The 25,521-nt window shown below is 53.6% G+C and overlaps 1 protein-coding gene across 1 annotated transcript in view; it reads left to right on the top strand.

Annotated features, from left to right (window-relative positions):
- PTPN5 (protein tyrosine phosphatase non-receptor type 5) overlaps nucleotides 1–25,493 on the top strand; it is a 44,196-nt gene extending 18,703 nt beyond the window's left edge. The window contains exons 3-14 of the mRNA XM_084895502.1: nucleotides 12,446–12,639; nucleotides 13,100–13,183; nucleotides 13,410–13,487; nucleotides 13,847–14,088; nucleotides 15,584–15,773; nucleotides 18,309–18,393; nucleotides 21,240–21,319; nucleotides 21,506–21,643; nucleotides 22,167–22,277; nucleotides 23,626–23,786; nucleotides 23,883–23,996; nucleotides 24,410–25,493. Coding sequence (XP_084751628.1) covers nucleotides 12,446–12,639; nucleotides 13,100–13,183; nucleotides 13,410–13,487; nucleotides 13,847–14,088; nucleotides 15,584–15,773; nucleotides 18,309–18,393; nucleotides 21,240–21,319; nucleotides 21,506–21,643; nucleotides 22,167–22,277; nucleotides 23,626–23,786; nucleotides 23,883–23,996; nucleotides 24,410–24,503 — 1,571 coding nt within the window. The 3' untranslated portion in view covers nucleotides 24,504–25,493. The remainder of the gene's footprint in view (nucleotides 1–12,445; nucleotides 12,640–13,099; nucleotides 13,184–13,409; nucleotides 13,488–13,846; nucleotides 14,089–15,583; nucleotides 15,774–18,308; nucleotides 18,394–21,239; nucleotides 21,320–21,505; nucleotides 21,644–22,166; nucleotides 22,278–23,625; nucleotides 23,787–23,882; nucleotides 23,997–24,409) is intronic.
- Nucleotides 25,494–25,521: the final 28 nt, after the last annotated feature.

Genomic DNA, 25,521 nt, shown 5'->3' with positions numbered 1-25,521 from the left:
CCAACACCTCACGCAGCCCATAGATGCCCCAGGGACAGGCATGCTTGCTCACAGCCCTGGGGCACTCCACGCATGTGCTCGCACACTCACATGTGTTCTCACTTGTCACAGCCTCATGCTTACCTACTCATGTGCACACAACCACACACAGTCACCCATACACGAACCATGTCTCTCTGTCTCACAGAGCCCTGAGGAAGCACACCCCCACCCTCAAGCTCACACCCCTGCCAGTCTTCCTCTCGCACACTTGGGCTGTCTTAGCTCCATGGCTCCATCATGCATCCCCTTCCACTAGACAAGCTTTTAGAGATGGGCAGACTTGCTTGCTCTCGCCTTCCCTCTTTAGATCTCTTTCTCTCCCACAACCATGCCCCTTCTCATGCACCCATACAGACAGCAGGTATGCTCTTTCCCTCCCATTCTGTGCCCTGTTCCCAGGCCCTCAGTTGCCCACTGCTCCTAGGCACTGCAGCGGGCACTGGGTGTGCACCTGGATGCCTCCTCCACTCCATGTACATGCACACGTTTATTTTTCTTTTCCCCTCATGCACACGCTCTTTTTCACGTGGTCACCCTTCTTTTTCATTCCTCCTTGCTTGCTCACTTATTTGCTCACAGTCACCCAAACACATTTATACATTCCAACTCACACTCCCCCCTCTTCCGCGCGTAGGTGTTCACATTCGCAGGAAACCAGGCAACCCGGCTGGTGCTGGGGCCTCCGCTCCTTCCCCACCCAGCACCCATGTGGGCCTAGTTTTGGACCAGCAGCTTCTTCAGGGAAGCGGGGCAGAGGAGTGGGGGGAGATAGGCAACAGTAGAAACTAGTGATAGCATTACATCACCAAGTATTGCTCTGTGTCTCCAGTGCTCAGGCTCATGGGCAGAACTGCTCCTAACATTTGCAGGGACCTAAGTCAGACTGCATATGGGGCCCCAAGTGGTACATCACCTGCTGCTCAGTTCTGCACTGCAAGGGCCCCTGTGTGCATGCATGTGGGCATGTCAGTCTTGGTGTCTAAGCGTGATCTACACCCCGCCCCAATAGCTGTTCCTTGGTCACCCCTCAAACCTAAAGATCCCTAAGCAGGAGGCCAAGTCCACCCTCAGAAGGATGGTCCTGCACCCAAGCTGGTTTTGAGCCCCTTGGGCAAGGAGCTTTGGAGTCCCAGAAGCCAGAGCATGGCCTGGAAAGGGGAGATGGGCACACCTCCTGTGCCCTGGGGACTGCTCATCCATGGGGAGTGGCACAGCCAGAGAAGAGGGAGCGAGGGCCCGGCCTGAGGACAACACTGCTCTTGGGAACAGGGCGTTTCCACAACCCTCCTGTGGCTGGCTGCTGGCCGGAGCCATGATGTCACTGCCACCCTGAGATTATAGGATGTCATGATTAGCTAGCTGTATTCAAGGTTGTGAGTAGACACTAAGGTTTGGGTAGGCCAGTGGTGGGCAAACCACGGCTCATGAGCCACATGCGGCTCTTTGGCCCCTTGAGTGTTCTAACGCCACTTCTTCAAAATAGACTCGCCCAGGCTGAAAACTGACTTCTGCGCATGAGCCACGAAGTTTCAATCGTGCTGTATGTGCGCCCGCACGTGGTATTTTGTGGAAGAGCCACACTCAAAGAGCTAAAGAGCCGCATGTGGCTCGCTAGCCACAGTTTGCTGACCACTGGGGTAAGCCATTCATTATCTGTTTGATAGGAGCAGCTGTCCTTTTGGGCCAGTGGCTCTGATACCCACTCCCTACCTAAGTCCCTGGACCTTGAAATCTATCCTCCACCAGCCTTCGGCTCTGTATCATCATGTTCTCTGAGGGAAACAAGGTCTAGGTTTCAGCAAGATGCCACTGCCCATCGTGGGCAGCCTTTTATGAAATAAGGAGGAGGCCTGTATTCAGGAAACCTTTGCTGTCCTAATCTGGCAGCGACTCCCGCTGGCCATCAGCGAGGACAGGTCGTAGTTTCATGACCATACCACCACAGCACGGATCAGCTCTTTGGCCAGAAGCCAACAAGGGCCAATTGAAAAGGCAGCCTGACCCTTTTATCAATTTGACAGCTTTTTATTGAGAAGCTACTCTGGGCCCTACACTGTGCCAAGCACTGATGATACAGTGAAGAGCAAGGCAGACCGGAGGCCCGCTCTCAAAGAGGTAGGACTCCATGGAAGAGTGCAACAGTCATGAAACCCTATGTTGGGGGATTATGGAAGGCTTCCTGTGACCTGAAGAATGAGAAGGGTCCTGGTTCCTGTTTTTGTTAACCAGCTGTCAAAGCATTTTAAGGAACAACTTAACCTCATAATGACCGGCCCCTGTCCTCATAAAGCCCCCAGTCTGGGGCCTAGCACTTGTTTAAACTGTGCTTCTGTCCTCCACCCAGCCCAGGGTCACCCTCTGCCAGCCTGAGCTACCCACCCAGGTCATCCTGGCACCTAGCACCAGGGTTGACCCTCAACCACACCCAGCCTCTCAGGCCTGCCTCTCCCCAATGTGGACCCTCATGAACCAAGGAATAGATTTAAAAAAAAAAAAAAAAAAAAAAAAAAAAAAAACCCTATTTGTATCAGTTATATTTTGCTGCAATATTTTGTGTTCATATACTTTTCTATTTCTTTTTTTAGTATTTTTTTTTTGTTTTTTTAGTTGCAGTTAACATGCAATATTATATTAGTCCCAGGTGTACAATGTGGTAATTAGACCTTTCTGTAACTTAAGAAGTTATACATGCGTGTGTTTTGCTTTGTCAATGCCGTGTTCTGTTAGACTTCATTCTTTTCACTCAGCAGTGTTTCTGAGGTCCTTCGTGGTGCTCCTAAGAGCTGCATAGCATTCCCCGGTGTGTTCCTAGACACTTGGCCTAGCTGCTCCCTCAAGCAGTGGGCCTGCAGATGCCTCCACTCCCCCACCCCCACCACAGACAGCAAGAAAGGGAACCTCAGCTTCCATGTTGAAACTTCCCATGTTGCCTTAGTGGGTGAGAACTGAACCAGAGGGCTGAAGACCTATGTGCCAATCCTGGTCCTTACTCTGTGGACCTCAGTTTTCTCATCTGTGAAATGGAAGGATGGAAGATGCCCTCCCATGCATTTGCGCCTAAGTCTGGAGCACTTGAGACCTCTGGCACCCCATTGCCCCAGGACTTTTCTATGGGTTCTTTTAGTCTCAGTGCTGGGGGAGGAGGATGCTGCACCCTCAGAGTTTCATTGACCTTTCCACCCTTGTACTTCTGGGCCTCCACTCCAGAGAGGCACAAAGAATTGGGCCTTGGTGTGCAGCAACAAAGCTGTTTTGGTTCTGTTTCAGATAGAACCATTTTATTACATCCCATCCAAAGAGTACTTGAGTTGTGTTTTGTTTTGAAAGCTTGTTAGCATTCTGGTTTTAAATAACTGGCAGAGACAACGCTGCCCCAATTCTGCCACCCCCGGTCCGTATCCACAGGAGCTCTATCCACAGCTCCATCCTCAAAGCCCCTATCCACGTGGGGACAGGGATCCATTGTCCTCCTAGGGGCCCACCTGGCAGATGAAAGGGAAGCCCTTACTGCTGCCTCTGCCTCAACTCTCTTTTTCCTTCCCCTCTTTCCCCCTCCTTTCTAAATTATTGAGCATTCACGTGGGCCAGGCACCAGGTTAAGCTCTTTGCAGGTTTTACTTTATGGTATGCTCAGAATCCAAGAGGCAAATTGTATATCTATTGTCCAGAGCAGCAGTCACCAACTGGTGGTCGTGGGGTCCAAAGGTTGGTGACCGCTGGTCCAGAGGAGAGACTAAGTCACTTACCCAAGGTCACGTAGGTAGTAAATGGCAAAGGCAGGCCTCAAACCTAAGTCTATGTGACTCCAAAGCTTTTACTATGAGCCACTAGCAAAAGTTACCCCCCTGCTCTGGCCAGTGACTCAGCTGCTTGGAGCGTTGTCCCGTACCCCAAAAGTTGCAGGTTTGATCCCAGGTCAGGGCACGTACTAGAGTCAACTGATCAATGTTTCTCTCTCACATTGATATCTCTCCTCCTCCTCCTCCCTCTCTCTCTCTCTAAAAAAATCAGTAAACATGTCCTAGGGTGAGATTTAAAAAAAAAAAAAAATCTGCCCAGCTGGTGTGTCTCAGTGATTGAGCATTAACCCATGAACCGTGAGTTCATGGTTCCATCCAAGGTCAGGGCACATTCCTAGTTGTGGACTCCCAGTAGGGGGTGTGCAGGAGGCAGCTGACCAATGATTCTCATCATTGAGGTTTCTATCTCTCCCTCTCCCTTCATCTCATGAAATCAACAAAAATATTTTTTAAAGTAAATAAAATAAAAATCTACCTCTATAGAAACAAGGCTACAATATGTGTGAGGACAGGAAGAGCTGCAATGCAGCCTTGAGGGTCAGGTACTAGAGATGTTCCTAGGACTTGGAAATCTTCCTACTGAGAGCACCCGCACACCAGGCCCATTCTTGCCTCTTGACCTGCCCCATTCCTATTGCAGCCTCTCGTGTATCTGCAAAGAGCATTCAACCCTCCTGACCTTCCAGACTAAGCATCCAACACTTGGTTCCCAGACCTTCCCATCATCTTGGTCCCAATCTAGTTTTTCTGTGCCCCAGCCTGCCAGGGTGTGATAGACAGACTGCCCCCTCTGTCCTGGAATGGACTGGAGCTCCTTGTCAGGCTGACTTCCCCCAATGGGGAGGAGGAAGAAGCAGCGGAGGCCCAGCCTGGGACAGACAGCATGGAGTCTAATTAAGAGGACAGATCCTAGCCCTGTCCCAGTAGCTCAGTTGGTTAGAGCATCGTCCCACTATACCAAGGTTTCTTGTATGTGCCCTGACTGGTTCAATCCCCAGTCAGGGCACATACAAGAATCAATCACTGAATGCATAAATAAGTGAAACAAAAAAATAGAGTTTTCTTTCTCTCTCCCTCCCTCCTTATCTCCCCCTCTCTCTCACACTATCTCTAAAATCAATAAATAAAAATTAAAAATAACAGATGATGTGGAGTAGAGAGCAGAAAACCTGAGTTAGTTATCTAGTATGTCGGTTATCAACATGGGCTCTGGAGACAGACCATCAGAATTCTAGTCTTAGTTTACCCATTTAGTAGCTGACCTCGGCCACATTCTTGACTTCCCTGTGCCTCAGTTTTGTCATTCGTAAAATGGGAGTGAGGGTAGCACCCACCCTCTAAGATCCTTGTGAAGACTAAGTGCGTTAGTATATGCAAAGCACTGAGAGCAGCGCCCAGCACGTGGTAAGCACTCGTTATGTGTTAGCTAATAATGGTCACGGTAGCAGCCACCATCATGGCTCTGCCATTGGTTGGCTGTTGACCTTGAGCAGCCAATTCCCGCCTGTGGGCCTCTGTTTTCCCACCTAAGAAATTAGCAGAGTAGCCGAAACCAGTTTGGCTCAGTGGTAGAGCGTCGGTCTGCGGACTGAAAGGTCCCAGGTTCGATTCCAGTCAAGGGCATGTACATTGGTTGCTGGCACATCCCCGGTAGGGGGTGTGCAAGAGGCAGCTGGTCTATATTTCTCTCTCATTGACATTTCTAGCTCTCTATCTCTCTCCCTTCCTCTCTGTAAAAAATCAATAAAATATATTTAAAAGAAAAGAAAAGAAATTAGCAGAGTAGCCAAAACCGGTTTGGCTCAGTAGCGTTGGCCTGCGGACTGAAGGGTCCCAGGTTCTATTCCGGTCAGGGTAATGTACTTTGGTTGCGGGCACATCCCCAGTAGGGGGTGTGCAAGAGGCAGCTGATGGATGTTTCTCTCTCATCAATGTTTCTAACTCTCTATACCTCTCTCTTCCTCTCTGTAAAAAAATCAATAAAATATATATATATATTTTTTTTTAAATTAGCAAACTAGCCCAGATGTCCCTCAGGGCCTGTCAGGCTCTGCCGTCATTGTTTCTAGAAGCCCAGGCAGGACTGAGTGTGATGTTCTGTTAGTCCAGGCTCCCTGAGACTATGTGGTCATGGTGGGGAGGTCACCCTGCCATGTTCGGGAAGGGAGGGAAAGCTGAATGGGACAAAACCAGCCCTCCCTGCTCATGTAAACAGGGACAGGCTGAGCCAGCCTTCCGTTCCAGTTCTGGTGTTCCGGTGGGCTAGCAGCTGGCGGCGCCGAGGATGAGTCACTGACAGCAGCAGCCACGGGCGTTCCAGCTCAGGCGGTGCCGGCTCCGGGCACTCAGTAGCTGCCGAATTTAATGGAGGGACTCAGGTGCTGGGTGACGGAGGAGATCATAGTACTCCCACATGCCCCAGGTCAATCTGAAGGCCGATTGCCTGCAGACTTTACCCAGGCACCCTAGAGCTTTGGCCTGAGACCTGGAGCTCCTGTCTGCCAGGAGCTCTTCCCTCCATACTGGATGGCCTTTGAGGAGCCAAGAGCTGGAGAACAGGTGCAAAAGCTGGTTCGGGGTTCCCCCAAATACAAGGACTCCATCCCTCTCTCCCTCCCCGCCTCTCCCCAGCTCCCAGCCTTTGCTGCAATGGCCCTTTCCTAAGGAAAGGGAAGGCAACACGGAAAGATCACTTGGTGTCAGGAAGCCCTGGGTTCGAATTCAAGTCTGCACTGACTTGAGCAGCCACTTCACCTCACCGAGTCTCAATTCCCACGCCTGGAAAATCCCCTGCACCCTGTGCAGGCGCGTGAGGAGCTGGCGCGATCTTAAATCACTGTCAGCAAGCTGCCTCTGAGTCAGAGCTTCATGCGTGGCAAAGCAGCTACCTCGCTGTGAACTATTGAAAAGCCAGCCCTTGACAGAAGCAGCCGCCTCTCACCAACAAAACGGGGCTGACGGTGAGAATATCTGCCTCACAGGGCTGCCGGGAGCAGCAAAGGCAGAGGCGCTTTGGGAACTGCATGGAGCCTGCCCAGTGATGGCGTTGTCATTCCCCAAACTGGGTAGTGAGCAGGGCAAGGAGAAGCACTGACGTCATCTCTGGGACCTGAGGCCAGCAGGACACATGGGCCCGGGACCACAGTGGTCCGTGCAGGCAGGGACTGTTTGAGCCTCTCCCCGTTCTTGGCCAAGTATAGCATTGGTGCCCAATAAGTGCGTGTTGGACTCACACATGAATGAGCAGAGACTGAAACCAGCCCCATGCGCCCCCTCCCCACTTCCATGATTTCCCATCAGAGACCCCTGCTCCCCACTGCTGAGGTCAGGGGTTCTTAACTTGAGGTCCCTGAATGCCCTCCAAAACTGTACACAGAATGTAGTGTGTTTGACAGTGAACCTTCCTAAGTAAAGAAGTGTTAGCGTTCTGCCCAGAAAGGCTTTTCACGAAACCCTGCTCTCAAAGGTGGGCATCTGCCAGGTGCTCAGTGAGCACCCGCCAGTCGGATTCATTTGGCTCCCAGGACTGCCAGGCACCCTGTGGGTTAAAGAAGAAGAAGAAGAAACAGCCTCCAACTTCGTCTCTGAAATGTGCGTGCAGGGCCCCATCAGCCTGCAGTTTTCTTTCCTGCAAGTTAGTTAACCTGCCATCTTTCATATGCAGAAGCAATGATCATACATCATTAGGGGCCTGTCTTCTGAGTGGCTGTTCTACAGCTGGCTGCGTCTCAGACAGCTATGCATGATCTCCCATGTCCTAACAAGGGCATTTGGTTTTTTGTTTGTTTGTTTGTTTGAGATTTTTTAAAATTTAAGTATAGTTGGTATACAGTCTTTATTGGTTATATTAGTTTCAGGTGCATAATATAGTGATTCGACATTTTTTATACCTTACAATGTGATCTCTCTACTTAATCTAGTAATTATCTGTCACTGTGCACACTTATCACAATACTAGAGGCCCGGTGCACAAATTCATGCACCAGTGGGGTCCCTTGGCTTGGCCTACCGGATCTGACCAGAACCAGCTCTCTGACATCCCCCGAGGGCCCCTGGATTGTGAGAAAGGGACCTCACAGGTACACATTCGAGGCCAGGTAGAGATGTGGGAGGTTGGCCAACTGGAGAGGGACCATGGGAGGGCTCCAGGGCCTGCCTCACTCAGTCCTAATCAGCCAGACCTCAGCAGCAAGCTAACCTACTGGTCGGAGCGTCTGCCCCCTGGAGGTCAGTGCATGTCATAGCAAGCTGTTGAGCAGCCTTAGCATATCATTAGCATATTACACTTCAATTGGTTGAACAAACAACCAGACACTTAGCATATTAGGCTTTTATTATATAGAATTATTGATTATATTCCCCTTCCTCTTTTCACTCATCTCCCCAACCCCCTCCCTCCCCTTCTGGTAACCATCTCTTTGGTCTGTGTTTCTATCCATTTGTTTATTTATTTTTTTAAATATAGTTTTATTGATTTCAGAGAGTAAGGGAAAGGGATAGAGAAATAGAAACATCAATGGTGAGGGAGAATCATTGATCAGCTGCCTCCTGCACTCCCCATACTGTGGGGATTGAGCCCACAACCTGGGAATGTGTCTTTGACTGGAATCGAACCTGGGACCCTTCAGTCTCTAAGCTGATGCTCTATCCAGAGGCAAACCAGCTAGAGCTGTGTTTCTATCCATTTAGATGTGACCAGTGGGAGTCAGGGCCCTGAAACAGGCATATTAACTAAGCCTCATGATATCTAATCTCAGAACTGTGATGCCTTTTTTAAAATATTTTTTCTCTCTAAAAATAAATATATGTGCATATATACACATACATATGTATATACTCATACACATTTATTTCTTTTAAAAAATCTAGAATATATAAACAATGAAAAAGTCACCTATAATTTCACCCTCTTCCAAAGAACTGTCGTGAACACCTGGCTTCTGTGCTTCCCACTAATCGTGTGCATTATGGGGCACTTACTGTGGGCCAGGCATTGACGGTGCAGCAGGCTCTGCAGGCACCATCTCACGTCAGCCTTTTGCCTTACATCTGGTATACTCCACCTTTGTATATGCACATTTACACCTTCTTAGTTTTTAGGCCATGGGGATCATACTGTTTTGCAACCTTGCCTTTCTCCATAGCATTGAAATTTCTTTCCATGTTATTAAATATTCATCTACAGAATCATATATAACATCGACATAATGATTTATTGCTGGCGAGTTCCGTGCTTCTCAGACTGGGGTGCATGTACCCCTGAGGGCAAAGCCACAGGATGAATGTAGCACATTCTCCTGAAGCATACATTTGATTCCAAGCTTTGGGAGGGGGGAAAAAACACACACGTTATTTTAATATTAAATCAAGTTCGTATATATACCAAAGCATAAAACAAAGAGCACCCTTGAATTTTAAAACAGAGCAGCCATGTTCAAGATTCTGTGAGCTTGTGTTCTCCCAGGACCCAACCCCCTGTCCTCCCAGGGTGGCAGGAACATCTGAGAAGCATGGAGTTCAGGTTCAAGCCCCTTGTTCTACAGATAAGGCACCTGAGGCCCAGGGAGGAGGAGGGATCGTCCAAAGTCCCAGCTTGTGTTACCCCCCAGCCTTCCATATTTGGCAGCATCCCTCTGTTGCTTTTCAGAGGGTGTGGGTGGAGACCTTGCCACTTGAGTAATGAAACCTCTGCGTATCTATAGTGGAAACTCTCGGTTTCCAGCATGATCCATCTCTTCGCAGTAGTTGTGTTTTTCTTTCCCCCTTGCCGGCCAGGATCTGAGCTGTGCGCTCCTGTATTTCCTAACTGTGGTCTTCGTGGGCAAAGGTGGAAGCCCTCGCCGAAACCAGTTTGGCTCAGTGGATAGAGCATCAGTCTGCGGACTGAAAGGTCCCAGGTTCGATTCTGGTCAAGGGCATGTACCTTGGTTGGGGGCACATCCCCAGTAGGGGGTGTGCAGGAGGCAGCTGGTCAATGATTCTCTCTCATCGATGTTTCTAGCTATCTATCCCTCTCTCTTCCTCTCTGTAAAAAGTCAATAAAACATATTAAAAAAAAAAAAAAAGTGGAGGCCCTCTCCAGCCCCCATGGACTCCAGCAGCACTCAGATTGGTCACTGAAGGCACTGTATTGTAAACATGAATCCACGGGTCTGTTTTACCCAGGAGACTGGGAGACCTGGGTAATCATTACTATCATCTGATGTGTATCAAGCCCACCTTCTAAATGCTTCCAGATAAAATACCAGGCTGCATGTTTTATCTATAGTCTTCATAACACCTTTTCAGAGTACATATGATGGTCCCCATTTATCACTAAGAAAACTGAGCCAAAGATGATCACTTACGCCTCATCATTCACTAAGTATTTATGGCAGGATTACATGCCGGGACTTGCGCCAAATGCCGCTGACAATCGTGATGAACAAAACTGATACCACTCCTGCCCTTATGGAACTTACAATGGGGGAAATGATATTCAACAAATAAGTGTTCTTAGATATATTTTTTAATTGATTTCAGAGAGAGGAAGGAAGGGAGAAGAAGAGGGGGATAGAAACATCAATGATGAGAATCACCCAGCACTGGTGATCGAGCATGCAACCTGGGCATGTGCCCTGACTGGGAATCATACCAGGACCTCCTGGTTCATGGGTCGATGCATAGCCACTGAGCCACACTGGCTGGCTCAACAAATAATTTTACCAACTGTAGTGAGTGTAATGTACCCCAGAGCCTGTCCAGCTGCCTCAGTTCAAACCCACCTCAGCCATTTATTAGCTAGCCTCATCTTGGTCTTCTGTAAAACGAGGATAATGGTAGTACCCACTTCATCCGAGTACTGTGAAGCAAGTAAATTAGCAGAGGTAAAGCCTCACATTCCAGGGGTATTGCTGCTGGCGGACGAAGGAGAGGCTTAGGGTGCCCAGCGCACAGGATGGGGCAGGACCTACATCTGGGGACACTGACTGAGTTCTACAAGAGGAATAGGAGGTAACTTGGCAAAGAGGGGGGATGTCAGGGGGTAGGGGGTGTTCCAGGCAGAGGGAATAGCCTGTGCAAAGTGCAGAGGGTGGGCTCCCCTGAGGAAACGCATGGAGCGTGGCTGGAACACAGCAGGTAGGGAGCCATCCAGGGTCAGCATCTGGAAAGGAGGAGCCTGTGATGGAAATGCAGCTGTTCCGAGGACCTGCGCTCTGCGGGCACTGTTGGTCCAGGCCATGGGACAGACAACTACGCCCGCCTCACGTGGTCTTGCTGTGGATGTTCCATTGTCGCCCAACCAGAAAAGGAGTCTGCTGTCCCGTATACACAGCGGTGCGTGGACAGTTCTAACCTCACTGTCAAGCGTTACAAAGTCCTGTTGCTGGTCCCTCTCTTCTTGGCCGTAGGCTGGGACATGTGGATTTGGAGGGGATCGTCCACATCCGGGACTCGGCAAGTGGCTGCTGCTGCTGGAATCCCTACACTGCAGTCAGGGCCCCAGATCTAAACCGGAAGTGTTCAGACTATCTCAGTGGTGGAACCCTGCTTTGAAATGATCTTAAAAGAAACCCAGTGTGTGGAACGGGGACAAGCAGAGCTTCCACAGGCTGAGGGACTCGGCAATACTCGGGCTCCATAAAGCTCAGTTAGAAATCCAAGGGCTGAGCCCAACTCTCATTTTCCATGTGTGGAAACTGAGGTCCAGAGAGAGGGTGACCCTCCCAAGGTCACACAACTAGGGACAGACCCAGAACTGAATTCCAGCTGAAACCAGTTTGGCTCAGTGGATAGAGTGTCGGCCTGCGGACTGAAGGGTCCAGGGTTCGATTCCAGTCAAGGGCATGTACATTGGTTGCGGGCACATCCCCGGTAGGGGTTGTGTAGGCAGCAGCTGATCAATGTTTCTCTCCCATTGATGTTTCTAGGTATCAACCCTCTCCCTTCCTCTCTGTAAAAAATTAATAAAATATATTTAAAAAAAAAAAAGAAGAAGAAGAAGAAGAAGAACTGAATTCCAGACATTTGATAATCAGTTTTACTATACCCAGATTTTCCTCCACACCACCCTGCCCGCCCACACTCCTCCTCAGTTGGAGGGTTGGGAGGGATGGGGTCTCAAGGTTGGGGGAGGGCTGTAGCTAGGATCTTGTCACGTGTCCAGACTCCAGCCCCAAGCCCAGTCAGAGCGCAGGGCACAGGAGTGAAAAATCCGGAAGGCAGGCGTGGGTGGGTTATTCACGTGCACAACCTGGTTGTGCTGTCTTTTCTCTCCCTCTCTCTCCCTCTAATTGAGTTTGAGGTGGTTGTTTTTTGTTTCCTTAAGAAATGGAAAAGAATGAAGCTGCATAAACACAAGGATGTTAACTCCCTGAAAAAAAAAACCTCCTGCCATTTTAACTCTGTTACTGGAGAAATAAAAGAGAAATAATTTGTCCACCCACACTTAGCTGTTTCTGACGAAGGTAGGTGAATATTGCTTTGCTAATCGAGGGTGACTGCTGGAAGTGGAGCCACGCTGACGGATCCCGGATCGAGAGGAAGGCACGGCAGCCCCAGGAGGAGCGGCCGCCGTGGGCCCACGGGCCCCGAGTCAGCGGCCGGCTGTCCGCCTTCCGCAGGTCTCCCCCAGCCGGTAGTGATGGAGGCCCCGGACCAGGCCGAAGAGCTCACGGACCCGCGGAGAGAAATGCCACCGCCACCCCCTCCTTCGTCACCCTCTGAGCCAGCTCAGAAGCCGCCACCTCCGGGCACCTGGAGCCACTCCCTCACGGTCAAGAGCAGCCTGTGCCTGTTGGCTGCCTCCCAGTTCCTGGTAAGGACATCACAGGCCCCCGGAAGGGTTGGAGAGAGTGCGGCTTGAGGGACAGCCCTCCACCTCCTCCCCAGCTGGCCGCCTGGGGATGCGGAGCGGTGAGGGTCCTTCTTGGTGCCCCTCAGTGACTCCCAGCCCTCGGGCTGGAGTTCTGAGCTACCGCCTCCATAGCCAACCCCTCACACCCTGCCCTCCCTCACCCCAGGAGCGGGAACAGCCTCCTTCCAAGCCTCTGGCTCCGCAAGGTCTCTCTGAGGACTTCCTGTCTCGGGGGGAGGGTGGACGCCTGGGAAGGGCTATCCCCTGACTCCTTTAGTCAGCTCTTCTCCAGAGAGAGTCCTCAGGCCTTTGGCACACAGCGCCTGGGCCCTGCCCTCAGCTGTGCAGTCTGGACCTCGGGGCCAGGTGGAGTGGGAAGGGGCGCGCAGAGCTCAGGCTCTAACTCCGCCCACTTGTCCAGCTTGCCTGCGGGATGTTCTGGCTCAGCGGCTATGGCCCCACCTGGTTGCAGAACGCCACCCTCCTGGAACAGCTGGGACCCAGGGTAAGTATCTGGGACCTCCGGGGCAGGGAGAGCAGGTGGGGGCCTTCCTATATGTGAACCTTCTCCGAGTTCCGAAGGCAGCCCTACCCCCTGGAGCTCTTCTCCCTGCTCCCACCCCGATCTGACCTGAGGTTTTCAGAGCCTTGGTTCTGTCCCTGTTGAAACAGGTGAGAACTCTGCCTCCTTCCCACCAATCATCACCTTGACCTGTCTGTGTGTTCCCCAGGCCTGGCTGGGCGTTGGGACGTGGGAAGTCCCCAGTCTGCTGCTGGTCTCTCTGTCTGTGCTCCTCGTTACCAGCCTGGTAAGGTGCCTCCTGACCCCGAGGTCTGATCCCCACCAGCCCCCATTAGACATTCTGGGTAGGTCTAAGGGATGGGCTGTTTGTCCCTCTCCATCCGTGTGGCCTGTACGGGCTGAGAGCACCTTCAGAATTGATCTACAGTGTTCTAGGCAGGGGAACGGGGCCGAGGCAGGGAGAAGACAACTAGGAACCCCCACAGTCCACCCAGAAGCCCTCAATCCACAAGAAATCAAGAGGTCGAGGGAGAAAAGGGTCAGGGGGTCAAGGTGGGGGGGGGGGTGGAGCCTGCCATCTTACTCCCACCAGCGAGGGGGCAGCAGCATGGTCCCAAGTCCATGATGCTCTATCCCTCCAACCAGGTGTGGCACCTCCTGAGGGCTCCCCCAGAGCCGCCCACACCACTGCCCCCCGAGGACAGGCGCCAGTCGGTAAGCCGCCAGCCCTCCTTCACCTACTCGGAGTGGATGGAAGATAAGGTCGAAGATGACTTCCTGGACCTGGACCCCGTCCCCGAGACGCCCGTGTTTGACTGCACGATGGACATCAAGCCTGAGGCCGACCCCACCTCACTGACCGTCAAGTCCATGGGTCTGCAGGAGAGGTGGGAGGCGTGGAGGGGGGGTGGGCTCTCTGGGCCCTGTAGCACTCCGCTCCCGGTCAGATGCCTGACTCTTAACGCCCAGTGCCCAGGTCCGAGCTGACCTCATAGCTTAGCCAGTGTAAACACACGCTCTTTAGGTCTGATCAGAAGGCCCCAGGGTGAATGCTAAGAAATACTGTTACTGCACACAAGCACATGGGCATACACAGGTGCATGCATACATGAGCACGCTCACTGTGCATTCCTTTGCGCGCCAGTAAGTTTCTTTACTGGGGGTCTTGTCAGGTCCTTTTTATTTTTTTTTAATATATTTTATTGATTTTTTTACAGAGAGGAAGAGATAGGGATAGAGAATTAGAAACATCTATGAGAGAGAATCATCAGTCAGCTGCCTCTTGCACATCCAGTAGGGGGTTGTGCCCGCAACCAAGGTACATGCCCTTGACCAGAATCGAACCCGGGACCTTTCAGTCCACAGGCCAACGCTCTATCCACTGAGCCAAACCGGTTTCAGCTTGTCAGGTCCTTTAACATGCTCCTGTTCATTGTAAGTCAGCAAGGGGGTAGCATGTGGCATTCCTCAAAGCCACTTGACCACAGAACCATATTTTTATAGCGTGTGTTCCTGTGTTCCCCAGATCCCACTTTAGGAGGTGTAAACACTCTCTTTCCAGAGGCTAGCGGGATAAGCCAGGTCTCTCTCTCTCAATCTCTCTCTCTCTCTCTCTCTCTCTCTCTCTCTCTCACACACACACACACACACACACACACACACAGGATGTCATGGACTGAGCACCGACTGAGGAGTCGGTAAACCTAGTTTTTTTGTTTCAGCTCTGCTGCCCCCTTATTGCACGAGCTTGGCCAATGCTTGTCCCCTCTCTGGGACTCGGTTTCCCTTCCCATATAATGAGGCCTCCCCCCCCCCCCCCCCCGTTCTGGGCCTTTGGACAGTGAACACAGTAGAGTCTGTCCAGGGCAGACACCCTTGCGGCCGCCGTGCTGCCCTCGGAACCCCCTCTTTCCCCGACAGCGAGGGTCCCGGCCTCTCCTCGATGAGATGTCCCTGACCCATTGGCCACCTCATCCCCGACTGCCAGGCCCTGGACTGTGCCAACAAGGGTTGAGCCCTGCTGCTCTGATCTAGGCAGGTGCCCTCTCTCTGGGAGTTCCCTGGGGGCCACAGGGCTGGGTGCTGCCTCCGGGACTGACAGAGGAGAGTCCAGGGGAGGCCCGTGTTAAGGTTGCCTCAAGTGGAACCTTTGGATCTGGGGCCCCCAACTTCTCACTCAGCTAGCTGCTCTAGCAGGAGGCGGGGAGCAGGCCTGTGCCTCGGGCTGAGACTTGTGCTCCTTATTGCACCCCTCTCCTCTCCGTGGAGCCCACCCAGTTCCCACCCCCTGATCTCTCTGTCCCTCGTCTTCCCACTCCAAGCCCCAAGCTGATGCCCCTCCTTGTCTCCCGGGACTCACCTCCCCTTTCCCGGTCCTTCCAGGAGGGGCTCCAACGTCTCCCTGACCCTGGACATGTGCACACCTGGCTGCAACGAGGAGGGTTTCGGCTACCTCATGTCCCCGCGCGAGGAGTCAGCCCGGGAGTACCTGCTCAGCGCCTCCCGCGTCCTGCAGGCCGAGGAGCTCCACGAAAAGGCCCTGGACCCCTTCCTGCTGCAGGCAGAGTTCTTTGTGAGTCCCCTGAGCCCGCTGCCCCTTGGTGGACAGACCCCTCCACTCGGTCAGTCGCCTCACTAGCAGGGCACCGGACTAGGGTGCCCAGAACTCAACACTGATAGATGAACACCATTGGGTTATCTGTTCTCCTCGTGTCTCGGGCAAACTACTTCCCCTCTAGGCCTCAGTTTCCTCATCTGGAAAGTGGGGATGTTGTGCAAGGGTAAAAGGGATCACAAAGGTGTGCAAAGCGCTTATCCGGGTGATTGGTGTCCAGTGGCATTCCTGAGTCTTCAGTGCTCAGCCCTGTGCTTTTTTTCTTTTTTTTTTCTTTTTTTTTTAATTCTTGCCCTAGGATATTTTTCCATTGATTTTTAGAGAGAGTGGAAGAGAGAAGGAAAGACAGAGAGAAATATCCATGTGAGAGAAACATATCCATTGGTTGCCTCCTGCATGTGCCCTGACCAGGGCATGGGCCAAGGAGGAGCCTGCAACCGAGGAGATAGGTGTCCGTGACCAGAATTGAATCCAGGACTCTTTGGTCCAGTAGCCATTGCTCTGTCCACTGAGCCAAGCTGGCTAGGGCTAGCCCTGTGCTTTGAAAGCTCTAGAAAGTCCACCCTCTGGCTGCTACTTTCCCACCCTCCTCCTGCCCGACATCACCACACCTTAGTCGTGCCCCTCTGACATCTTTCCACCCCTGTCTGCAGCTGTAGCTTAGGATAGTCTAATCACCTCCTCTCTAGACATGTGCGACAGCCTGCAGCTGCCTCCTGCAGGGACCCAGTAAATGCCACCCCTGTTTTACCTGCCTGGGTGCTCAACTAGTTAAGAGCTAAGTCCTAGAAGATCACAGCATCTTCTTTATTTTTGTTGGCGAAGATGAGGTTAAAAATGAGGCTTAAGTATGTAGCAATAGTGAGCTTCCTAATACCCCAGATTTAAACTTTCTACCCACCCCATGGGGCATCCCTATAATTCTTTCCTGGCAGGAGGGCCCAAGAGGAGGTGGAAGGAGGAGGCTGGGACCCAAAAGCCCATTCCTCAGCCAAGTGCACCCATCTGGCTACTTGCCCACCTCTGTGGGCAGGATGGGCGAGGGGCCAGGAGTGTTTGAGGAGCGTCTCTCCTGGGAGAAGCCAGGGGGATGAGGAACCGATGTGCCTCCCTCACACACACACCCCAGCCCCCTGCTCCCTGTGGCTCTCTAAGAAGGCCTCCATCAACTTGTGACCCTCTGCTCCAAACTGCAGAGCTTGGCATGGCTGCATTACCCGAGTTGCGCTAGCCCCAGGCCCCTTTTCTAACCTTACGTCCTCCAGCCCCTGCAGGGCCTGTCCAACACCCTCCACCCCCATGTTTTTCTCCTCCAGGACCTTTTTGCACATCATCTCCCCACTGATGCCTTTAGAAAGCCTTCATGGACGATCCCACCCCTGATCCCGCCCCGAGTTCCCACCGCCATCACCTCCCCTTGAAGGGGACTTGTGTCCTCTCAGCACTTCTTGTTCAGTAGATGGTTGTTGATCTTGCCCAGAGAAAGGAACACAGCCTACACACCCACCCCACAGCGCGTTCACACATGTTTTTATTCTTTTTTTTGAGTCTCACAACAACGCTAGAAAGTATTATGATCCTCGTTTTTACAAAGAGCGTTCTTAGTGGGTCCAAACACAGTGAACACTGTAGGGCCTTGTGTGTGGGTGGATAGAAGGGGAGTGAAGAAGTGAGGAGCACTGGGGAGTCATCCCAGAGGACGTGGGGTGGGGGGGTGAGTCTAGAGGGGAACCTTGAAGAGTGGAAATGATATGGAGCACTGAAGAGGGATGCTCCTTGCAAGTGGAAAATGCCACGCGCTCAGACCTGGAGGCAAGATGGAGAATGGCATCTTAGCAACAAGAAGGAGCGGGCGTAACTGAAGGACGGGAATCTTGAAAGCAGCTGGTGGTAAAGAAAGGCCAGGCCCCAGAGGACCTCATCTTCCAGGCAGAGAAGCCCAGCCTGGGAGCTCTTAACACAGAATGACTCAGGAGGTTCCCCTCCTGCTAGAGAATCAGAGGGGGCTTCTTGGAGGAGGTGGCATTGATGACGGACAGGAAGGACATGAGAAGATGAGAATCGGGCGAGGCACAGAGTGAGCAGCACAACCCGAGGTCCCGGGCAGGGGATGTCCAGGGTGGGAACACAGATCGACAAAGCCGCTCAGTGTGGCTGCAGCATGGGGCGTGTGGGAGATGCTGGCGACTGGCCAGATTGCTTTTCAAACTCTTGTTCTTGTTTGTTGACCATTTATTTTGTGTCTGCTCTGTGCCAGACTGTCCCTCCGTAGACAGTAGTGATAACATGTTTATGTACTTGCTGCGTGCCCGACAGTGTTTTAATTGCGTTTTGTGTGTGCAGGAACTCATTTAATAGTAAATGTGGAAGGAATGCATGCTCTCAAGCCAGCCCCTGGACTAGAAGTTGGGGCACAGCAATTCCTGGATTCAAGCATCTCTGAGAATCAGCCCACGGCTGGCTGCTCACACCCCCATGTCCTTCCTCCCGCAGGAAATCCCCATGAACTTTGTGGATCCGAAAGAGTATGACATCCCTGGGCTGGTACGGAAGAACCGGTACAAAACCATCCTTCCCAGTGAGTACCCGGTGCCCTGGGAGTAAAGGGGCTCCGGGGGGGCTCACCCTCCCCTGGGTGTCCCCTCACCCTGAGGAAGACCTTAACCCATAGCTGTTTAACCGGAACCACCCGGAACCATCCCTCCTCATGATGCACAGAGAGGGACTCCATGGAAGTTACCTGAACGTGGCCTCCCCACGTTCCAGGGTCATGAGGAGGGATGGAGAGGGGCGGTGCCCAATGAAGAGAAACACCCCCTCCTGAGGGCAGAGGCTAATTCATTCCTTCACACGCACCCTCCGGACCCTTAGCGTGACCAGGCGTTGTGCTCGGCTCTGCGGAAACCCAGAAAGGGTGATGACACCTACCCGGTGCGTGGCGTCAGCGGGGCGTCCTTGCATCCTTGGGCTCTTCAGAGCGGGCAGGTTTTAAGGAGAGGCGATTAAGGCTCAGAGAGGTTAAGTGGCTCATCCACAGTCACACGGAGCTGAGTTTCAAACCAGGTCTCCGGGACCCCAGAATTGGGCCCTTTTGTCCACCCCGAGTTTATTTTGTCCACATTGTGCATCCTCTACCGGGCAGAGCGACTCCACGAGGGAGTGAGCCACCCGCCTGTCCGGGGTTGGTGCCCCCAATGAAGGTGTTCAAACAAGGCTGTGTGAGTGGTCCCTGAGGGTCTGATAGGGATTCTCCCTCTCTGGGGGGGGTGAGACCAGGTGGCCTACGGTTTCTCTTTCAGTCCTGGGGAGGCCACGTTCAGGTAACTTCCATGGAGCCCCTGTCTGTGCGTCACCCCGCCTGGTTCTGGCCCCAGGCCCCAGGGCTAGCTCGGAGGGGTGACTTGTTTGAAAGTGAATCCCCACAAACCTACTCTACTCCGTTTATGGAGTGACAAGGCTTTAAAAAAAGGCAGTTTTGCCATCAGCATCTCCAACAACATGTAAGATGTCATGACTTATTTTTAACTTTTAAAATATCGACTTGTGGTTGCTATGGTTACGCAGCCTCTAGGTGGTTCCGGTTAAACAAAGCACCATGTAAGGCCAGGAGGCACGGCTCGGGGCTGCTCACCTCTTTCTTCCCTTGTCTTGCTCTCCCACACCCACCTAGCCCCACCTGGAGGGAGGGGCTCAGGTACCCCAGAACCTAGGCCTTCGCTGGCCGTGCAGAGTGGCCGCTGGGGGAGGGCGGGACTCAGGCCATCACCCGACCTGGCACTGGGTTACTCAGAGGCTTTGAGCCGCGCTGAGCCTCCAGGCCTCCAAGCCTAAAGAGGATGTTCTCGGTGGACAGCAAGAACGGACCCTGTGCCCTCAGAGGCTGGGCTGAGGCTGAGGGGTTGGGGGCAGTGACAGAGGGCAGGGCAGTCTTGGCAGAGGTCCCCTCTCAGGTCCAGGACACCCTGAGGTTTGTTCTCACGCTCATTCTGCTCGTGTTTCCTGAGCCCCTGCCCCCAGGACTGAGAATTCAGGCATGAATGAGACACAGCCTGGGCACAGGAGGCTCCCAAGCGGATGGGAGAGGCAGAGCTGTGGATAGTGACAGCACAGAGGGGCCAGCAGCACCTACAGATTTAAACTTTCTACCCACCCCGTGGGGCATCCCTATAATTCTTTTCTTACAGGAGGGCCCAAGAGGAGGAGGAAGGAGGAGCCTGGGACCCAAAAGCCCATTTTTCAGTCAAGTGCACCCATCTGGCTACTTGGGTGTTTTCTGCATGCTGGGCTAAGTTACTGGTCTGAGGACTCCTTTAGCCTTTACAAGGGTAGTAAGGCTGCGATGAAAGGGATGCCCCAGTTTGCAGATAGGGCACAGGGAGCTTACATACATGGCCCACGCTGGCACAGCTAATAAGTAAGAGGCAGGATTTGAACCCAGGTTGTCTGGCTCAGTGGTGCGGACTCTTAACCGTTCCCCGTGCTGTGCACACCTGAATTACCTTAGTCCAGGAGAGAAACCGAGGCCCAGAGAAAAGACCGTGAGCTGGTGACAGAGCTAGACCACAGCCAGGACCTGGGGCCCCAGCCAGCTCCCTGCCCACCCCACTCACGTCTCCACCTCAGTCCCAGCCTCCGCAGGCTGACAGAGCCGGCAGTGCAGGGAGGCGCTAGCGGGACTAAAACAGATTCTACCCCAGGAAGAAGAGCAGGATGTTATGAGAAACCTGTACCATGCGATTTGACATGTGACTGGATTGAAGAGGGGTGGGGGAAACTAACCCTTTGTGCACACGTGTCTGCTGGGGTGACCCTAGTCTCAGCTCAGGTGTGGAAGGTTTTACTCCTCTTATTCCAATAGTCTTCCTCAGCTTTCATCCCCCAAGTCTGGACAGCCCTTGGTAACTATAAAGCACTTTACTTAGCACGTTCACGGCTGTTTTCTCCTCTGTCTCCCCAACAAACCTAGGAAGTCAGTATCTTTGCCCCCATATTACAGAGAGGAAAACTGAGGCTTAGAAAGGCCACGTGCTTTACAAGCACACTCAGCACGTTGGTGAGAGTCTATATTCAAACTCTCGCTACCTCCGCTGTCCTGATAACTCCTTTCTCTGCTTAGCTTTCTTCTCCCTAGATCGTTAGGCACAGTGAATCCAGGGCAGCTGCAGGGGCAGGGACAAGGGGCCGGCATGGATGCCACGGAGGTAGAGACCCAGGACCTCACACTCAACCCTCCTCTTCAGCCTGGGCCTCGCCTGCCTCACTGGGCTGTCGGGGAAGGGTGAATGTTTTGCTACCAGGCAGGGAGAGAAGGAACTTAGAGTCTCAGAAGAAATATGGGTGCCCTGAATGGGCCAGGTCAGGTGGGCCCTGCCCAGAGGGACTGCACACGTCCGATCCCAGCCTCACCTGTCTCTCCCACCCCAGACCCTCACAGCAGAGTGTGTCTGACTTCACCAGATCCTGACGACCCTCTGAGTTCCTATATCAACGCCAACTACATCCGGGTATGTAGCCTCATCCTAACACCCTTTCCCTGAAAAAGGAGGCCCAAGCTGGTGGGACCCATCCTCCAGAGGGCTTGTCCCTAAGCCAGTGCGGCTGCTGCCAGCCCCGGGAAGAGCATGAGCGCGGGTGCTGGGCCCCAGGAACGTTGCCTCTGACCCTGACAGCCTGGACTTGGCTGGCCACAGGGCTACGGTGGGGAGGAGAAGGTGTACATTGCCACTCAGGGACCCATCGTCAGCACGGTTGGCGACTTCTGGCACATGGTGTGGCAGGAGCACACACCCATCATTGTCATGATCACCAACATCGAGGAGATGAACGAGGTAGGCACCCCTGCACCATCCCCAGGCGTCTGCAGCTTCGTGCCGTAAGCCTCTTGCTTCCATAGTCTTACAACAATCTTGTGAGGTCGGTAGGGCTCCCTCCACAGTCAAGGTGAGGAAGTAGGAGGCTCAGCGAGGTTAAGTCACTTGCTCAGAGCCACACCAGCAGTCAGAGGCAGAGTCTGGAGCTGGCTTCTCTGCCTCCAGTGCCCCGGATCTTAAGCAGAATGCTCTGCTGCCTCCTAGGCTGCCAGGGCTGATGCAGGCATCTTCCATACTGGAAACATCCCATTTAACTGACCCCCTAGGAAAGTCCTTCGAGATGGATATGACTCCCATTTTCCACATAAGGTAACTGAGACTCAGAAACAGGAGGTAACCTAAAGGTTATGAGGCTGAGTTTTGAACCCAGTACTGTCTAACTGCAAGCCTATGGCCACCTTATCTCTCTCCTGGCTGGCCCTGGTGGGAGAGCATGGTTGGGAAACTGGGAGTGGATCGCAGCCTGATGTTGGCCCTACAGAAGTGCACCGAGTACTGGCCGGAGGAGCAGGTGGTCTACGATGGTGTGGAGATCACCGTGCGGGAAGTCATCCACACGGAGGATTACCGGCTGCGACTCATCTCCCTCAGGGTGAGGCCTGGGGCGGGGCTGCTGGCGGGCAAGGGCTTTGTTGAGGATGCCACAGAACAGGGTCCCACAGTCCACTCTAGCCGAAATCAAGTCCTGTGTCTCCCAGGAATTACTTGTGAGCAAGGGATAAGGAAGAGCTGAATGGACCCTGGGGGGACAGAAGCGGGACCAAACCTGTCGCATGTTATGCCTTTGGGCTCTCTGTGTGTCTACACAGTTATTCTTAATGCCTCCAGCTCTGCTTCACATGCACCCAAATCCAGGACCGTCTGGGCAAGGGGTCTCCTGCTGCCTTCAGCACTATCCTTATAACTGAAAGACCATGGTGACTTTCAAGATCCCTACTCAAAGCACCCCCCCTTCACCTGGGATACAGGCCTTCCGGCCTGTAGTACCCAATCTATCCACCAGAGGGTAGACACTCCTTGCTGCATTTGGGTTGCAGGAGGAAGTTGTGACAAAAAAAAAAAAAAAAAAAAAAAAAAAAATAGTGGGGGGGAGGAGGGCACGGAAAGACACAAAATATGAGCAATAGGAAACAGCCCAGAAGAGTGGGGGAAAGTTTCCTCCCACCCTGAAGTTGTGCTTCTTTCAGGAGCAGCATAAGAGAACAGACTGTTCATTTGGAGGCAGGAGGATCAGTGGGCTCTCTCTTTAAGAAATGATAGAGCCCCAAAGACTGGAAGGGGAGAGCCAGGCACCAGGAAGCTGATAGATTGGGAAGTCCGGTGATGCTGACAGTCACAAGGTCCCTCTCAAAGCCTGACATCTGTTCCTCTGAGCGGCCCCTCTCCGCTGGAAAGGATGCTCCCGGAGGGCAGTGCCCACCTGAACAGCTCTGAGGTGCAAGGCTGGCTGGAGGGCAGGAAGGGCCAGGAAGGGGTGGGGAGCAGAGGCTGTCGGAGCTTTCCCAGCCAGATGGCCCAGGGCCCAAGGAACCAGCTTCCTGTTTCCCCAGAAAGAGAGGTGGAGGGGGAGTCAGACCAAGCACAGCAAGACAGAGGAAGGTCCCCGGGCTCTGGTTATGTGGCACAGGGGTGACCGGGCTGTTGGTTACAATAAGAAACTGGGAGGCAGGAATCAACTGGAGAAGGGACTCTTTGCCTCTCTTGGATGATGTGTGAGGACCAATGCTGATTCCGCTGGCCAGCCGCCACTACCCCCGCTGGCTTTGGGTCTCTGTCTGGTGCCACCGGGCCATGTGGTGTCTATGCCAGAGGCCAGAGGCCCCACTCCCTGTGTCCTCTCCCCCCTGTGTTCTCCCTCCCCCCATCCCATCCCCGTCTCTGTGCTTTGTGGGCTCACAGAGCTCACGTGTCTGTGGGGTGGGCCTCTGTCTCCCGGGCAGAGCGGGACGGAAGAGCGAGGTCTGAAGCATTACTGGTTTACGTCCTGGCCCGACCAGAAGACCCCGGACCGGGCGCCCCCGCTCCTGCACCTGGTGCAGGAGGTGGAGGAGGCTGCCCAGCAGGAGGGGCCCCGCTGCGCCCCCATCATCGTCCACTGCAGGTGGGTCCTCCCAGCCACCCACCAGGGCAGGGCAGCCCACCCACCCACCCACCCCTGTTGCCCCGCCCCTCATCCACCCATCCCCTTGGCCCTCAGCGCAGGGATCGGGAGGACCGGCTGCTTCATTGCCACCAGCATCTGCTGCCAGCAGCTGCGGCAGGAGGGTGTGGTGGACATCCTGAAGACCACGTGCCAGCTCCGTCAGGACAGGTCAGCCCACGGGCGGGGTGGGGCACGTGGAGAGAGACCAACTGTGCGAGGGGCGAGGGGCAGGAGGGCACACTGGGTACGGACTGGCTGCTGGCTGAAGGGGTAGGGAAGTCGGATAAGTGGAGGGGCTGGATCTGGACAGGCGGTGCTTGATGAAGAGAGGAGAGGAACAGCCGGTGGCCAGGACAGGCTGGGAGCAGGTGGGAGTGCCATCTCTGTCCCTGCTGTCTGCACCGGAGCTGGGAGGGACAGGGAAGTGCTGAGGGGATCTCCTGGCCTGGCTAGGGTTGGCCTCTCCAGCCTCCACAAAAACAAGGCCCCTGGCGAGTGATGGGTCCTCCGTGGGTTTGGGGGTACCTCCCACAGCCCATCCCTCCACAACCCTCTCCCCACCATGCATCTCTGCCGGGCAGGGGCGGCATGATCCAGACGTGCGAGCAGTACCAGTTTGTGCATCACGTCATGAGCCTGTATGAGAAGCAGCTGTCCCGCCAGTCCCCAGAGTGACCTCTCTGCTCCCCCGGGGTCCTCCTGGCACCACCCGGCCTGAGGCTGGGCCCTTACCCAGCCTCACCCCCAGGGCCCAGCCTCAGGTCCTGGCCTGCTCCCTGCCCTGCCCCTCCTGCTTCCTTCTCTCCAGCTGGCCCTTGCCCCCAACATAGCAATTCCTACTGTATATATTGGGGAGTGGGGCAGGGTGGGGGAGGGACGTGCCAGGCCAGGCCTGGGGCTCCAGGACCCGACCCACACCACGCCAACCTGGGGCCTCAGTTTTAACCATGGTTCCATTGCTACTTGATCCAAAATGTTTGTGCTGCATTCCACGTGTCCCGAACAGCGTGTTCTGTCTGTCCATCCATCTCTGCTGTCTGTACCGGACACTGTGTCTCCTCAGCCTAGGATAGGGGTCATGAGCTCCAGCCCCTAAGCAGCCCAGGCAGAGGTGCCTGGCTTGGCCCCCACCCCGCTTCTCCCAACAGACAGATCGCGTTTCACCCTCAGTTATTGGGATCGGGGTGGGGAGGAGGGCCGGAGGGCCTGGAGGTCAGGTGTGGGAAGCTCCTGGGTGGCCTCTGGGTGTCACAGGTCCTCAGGCAGTGACCTGCCTGCGAGGCGTTGGGGAGGAAGGGGCAGATGGGGCTGTGCACCCGGAGGACGAGGGCCCTGGTGGGGGTGGGAGGGAGACGGGGAGCTCCGAGGGCGGGTTGGGAACTCGCCCCAGATCCTTGGGAAACATTTTCCTGTGTCACCGTGGGAAGCCTTCCCAGGAGTCTTGCTGCGTGCAGTTCTGCGTGTGTTCCTGTGTCCACGCGTGTGTTGAGAGCCCATCAGCGGGGTATGCATGACTCTTCGGCAACATGTGTTATCTTGGAGCCACGTGTTTTTATTGCTGACTTTAAATATTTATTCCACGGCAGACAGAGACATTTGGTGTCTTTTTATAATTTGCTCGTGGTCATTGAATAGAGCAATAAACAGAGCATTTTGAGCAAAACTGGTCTCCTGGGTCTGTGATTGCCTCTCC

Source organism: Pipistrellus hanaki (genome assembly GCF_964339955.1).
Source record: "Pipistrellus hanaki genome assembly, chromosome: 9".
NCBI classification, from domain to species: domain Eukaryota; kingdom Metazoa; phylum Chordata; class Mammalia; order Chiroptera; family Vespertilionidae; genus Pipistrellus; species Pipistrellus hanaki.
The sequence above is the reverse complement of the archived record's forward strand: the minus strand, read 5'-3'. Positions and strand labels throughout refer to the sequence as shown.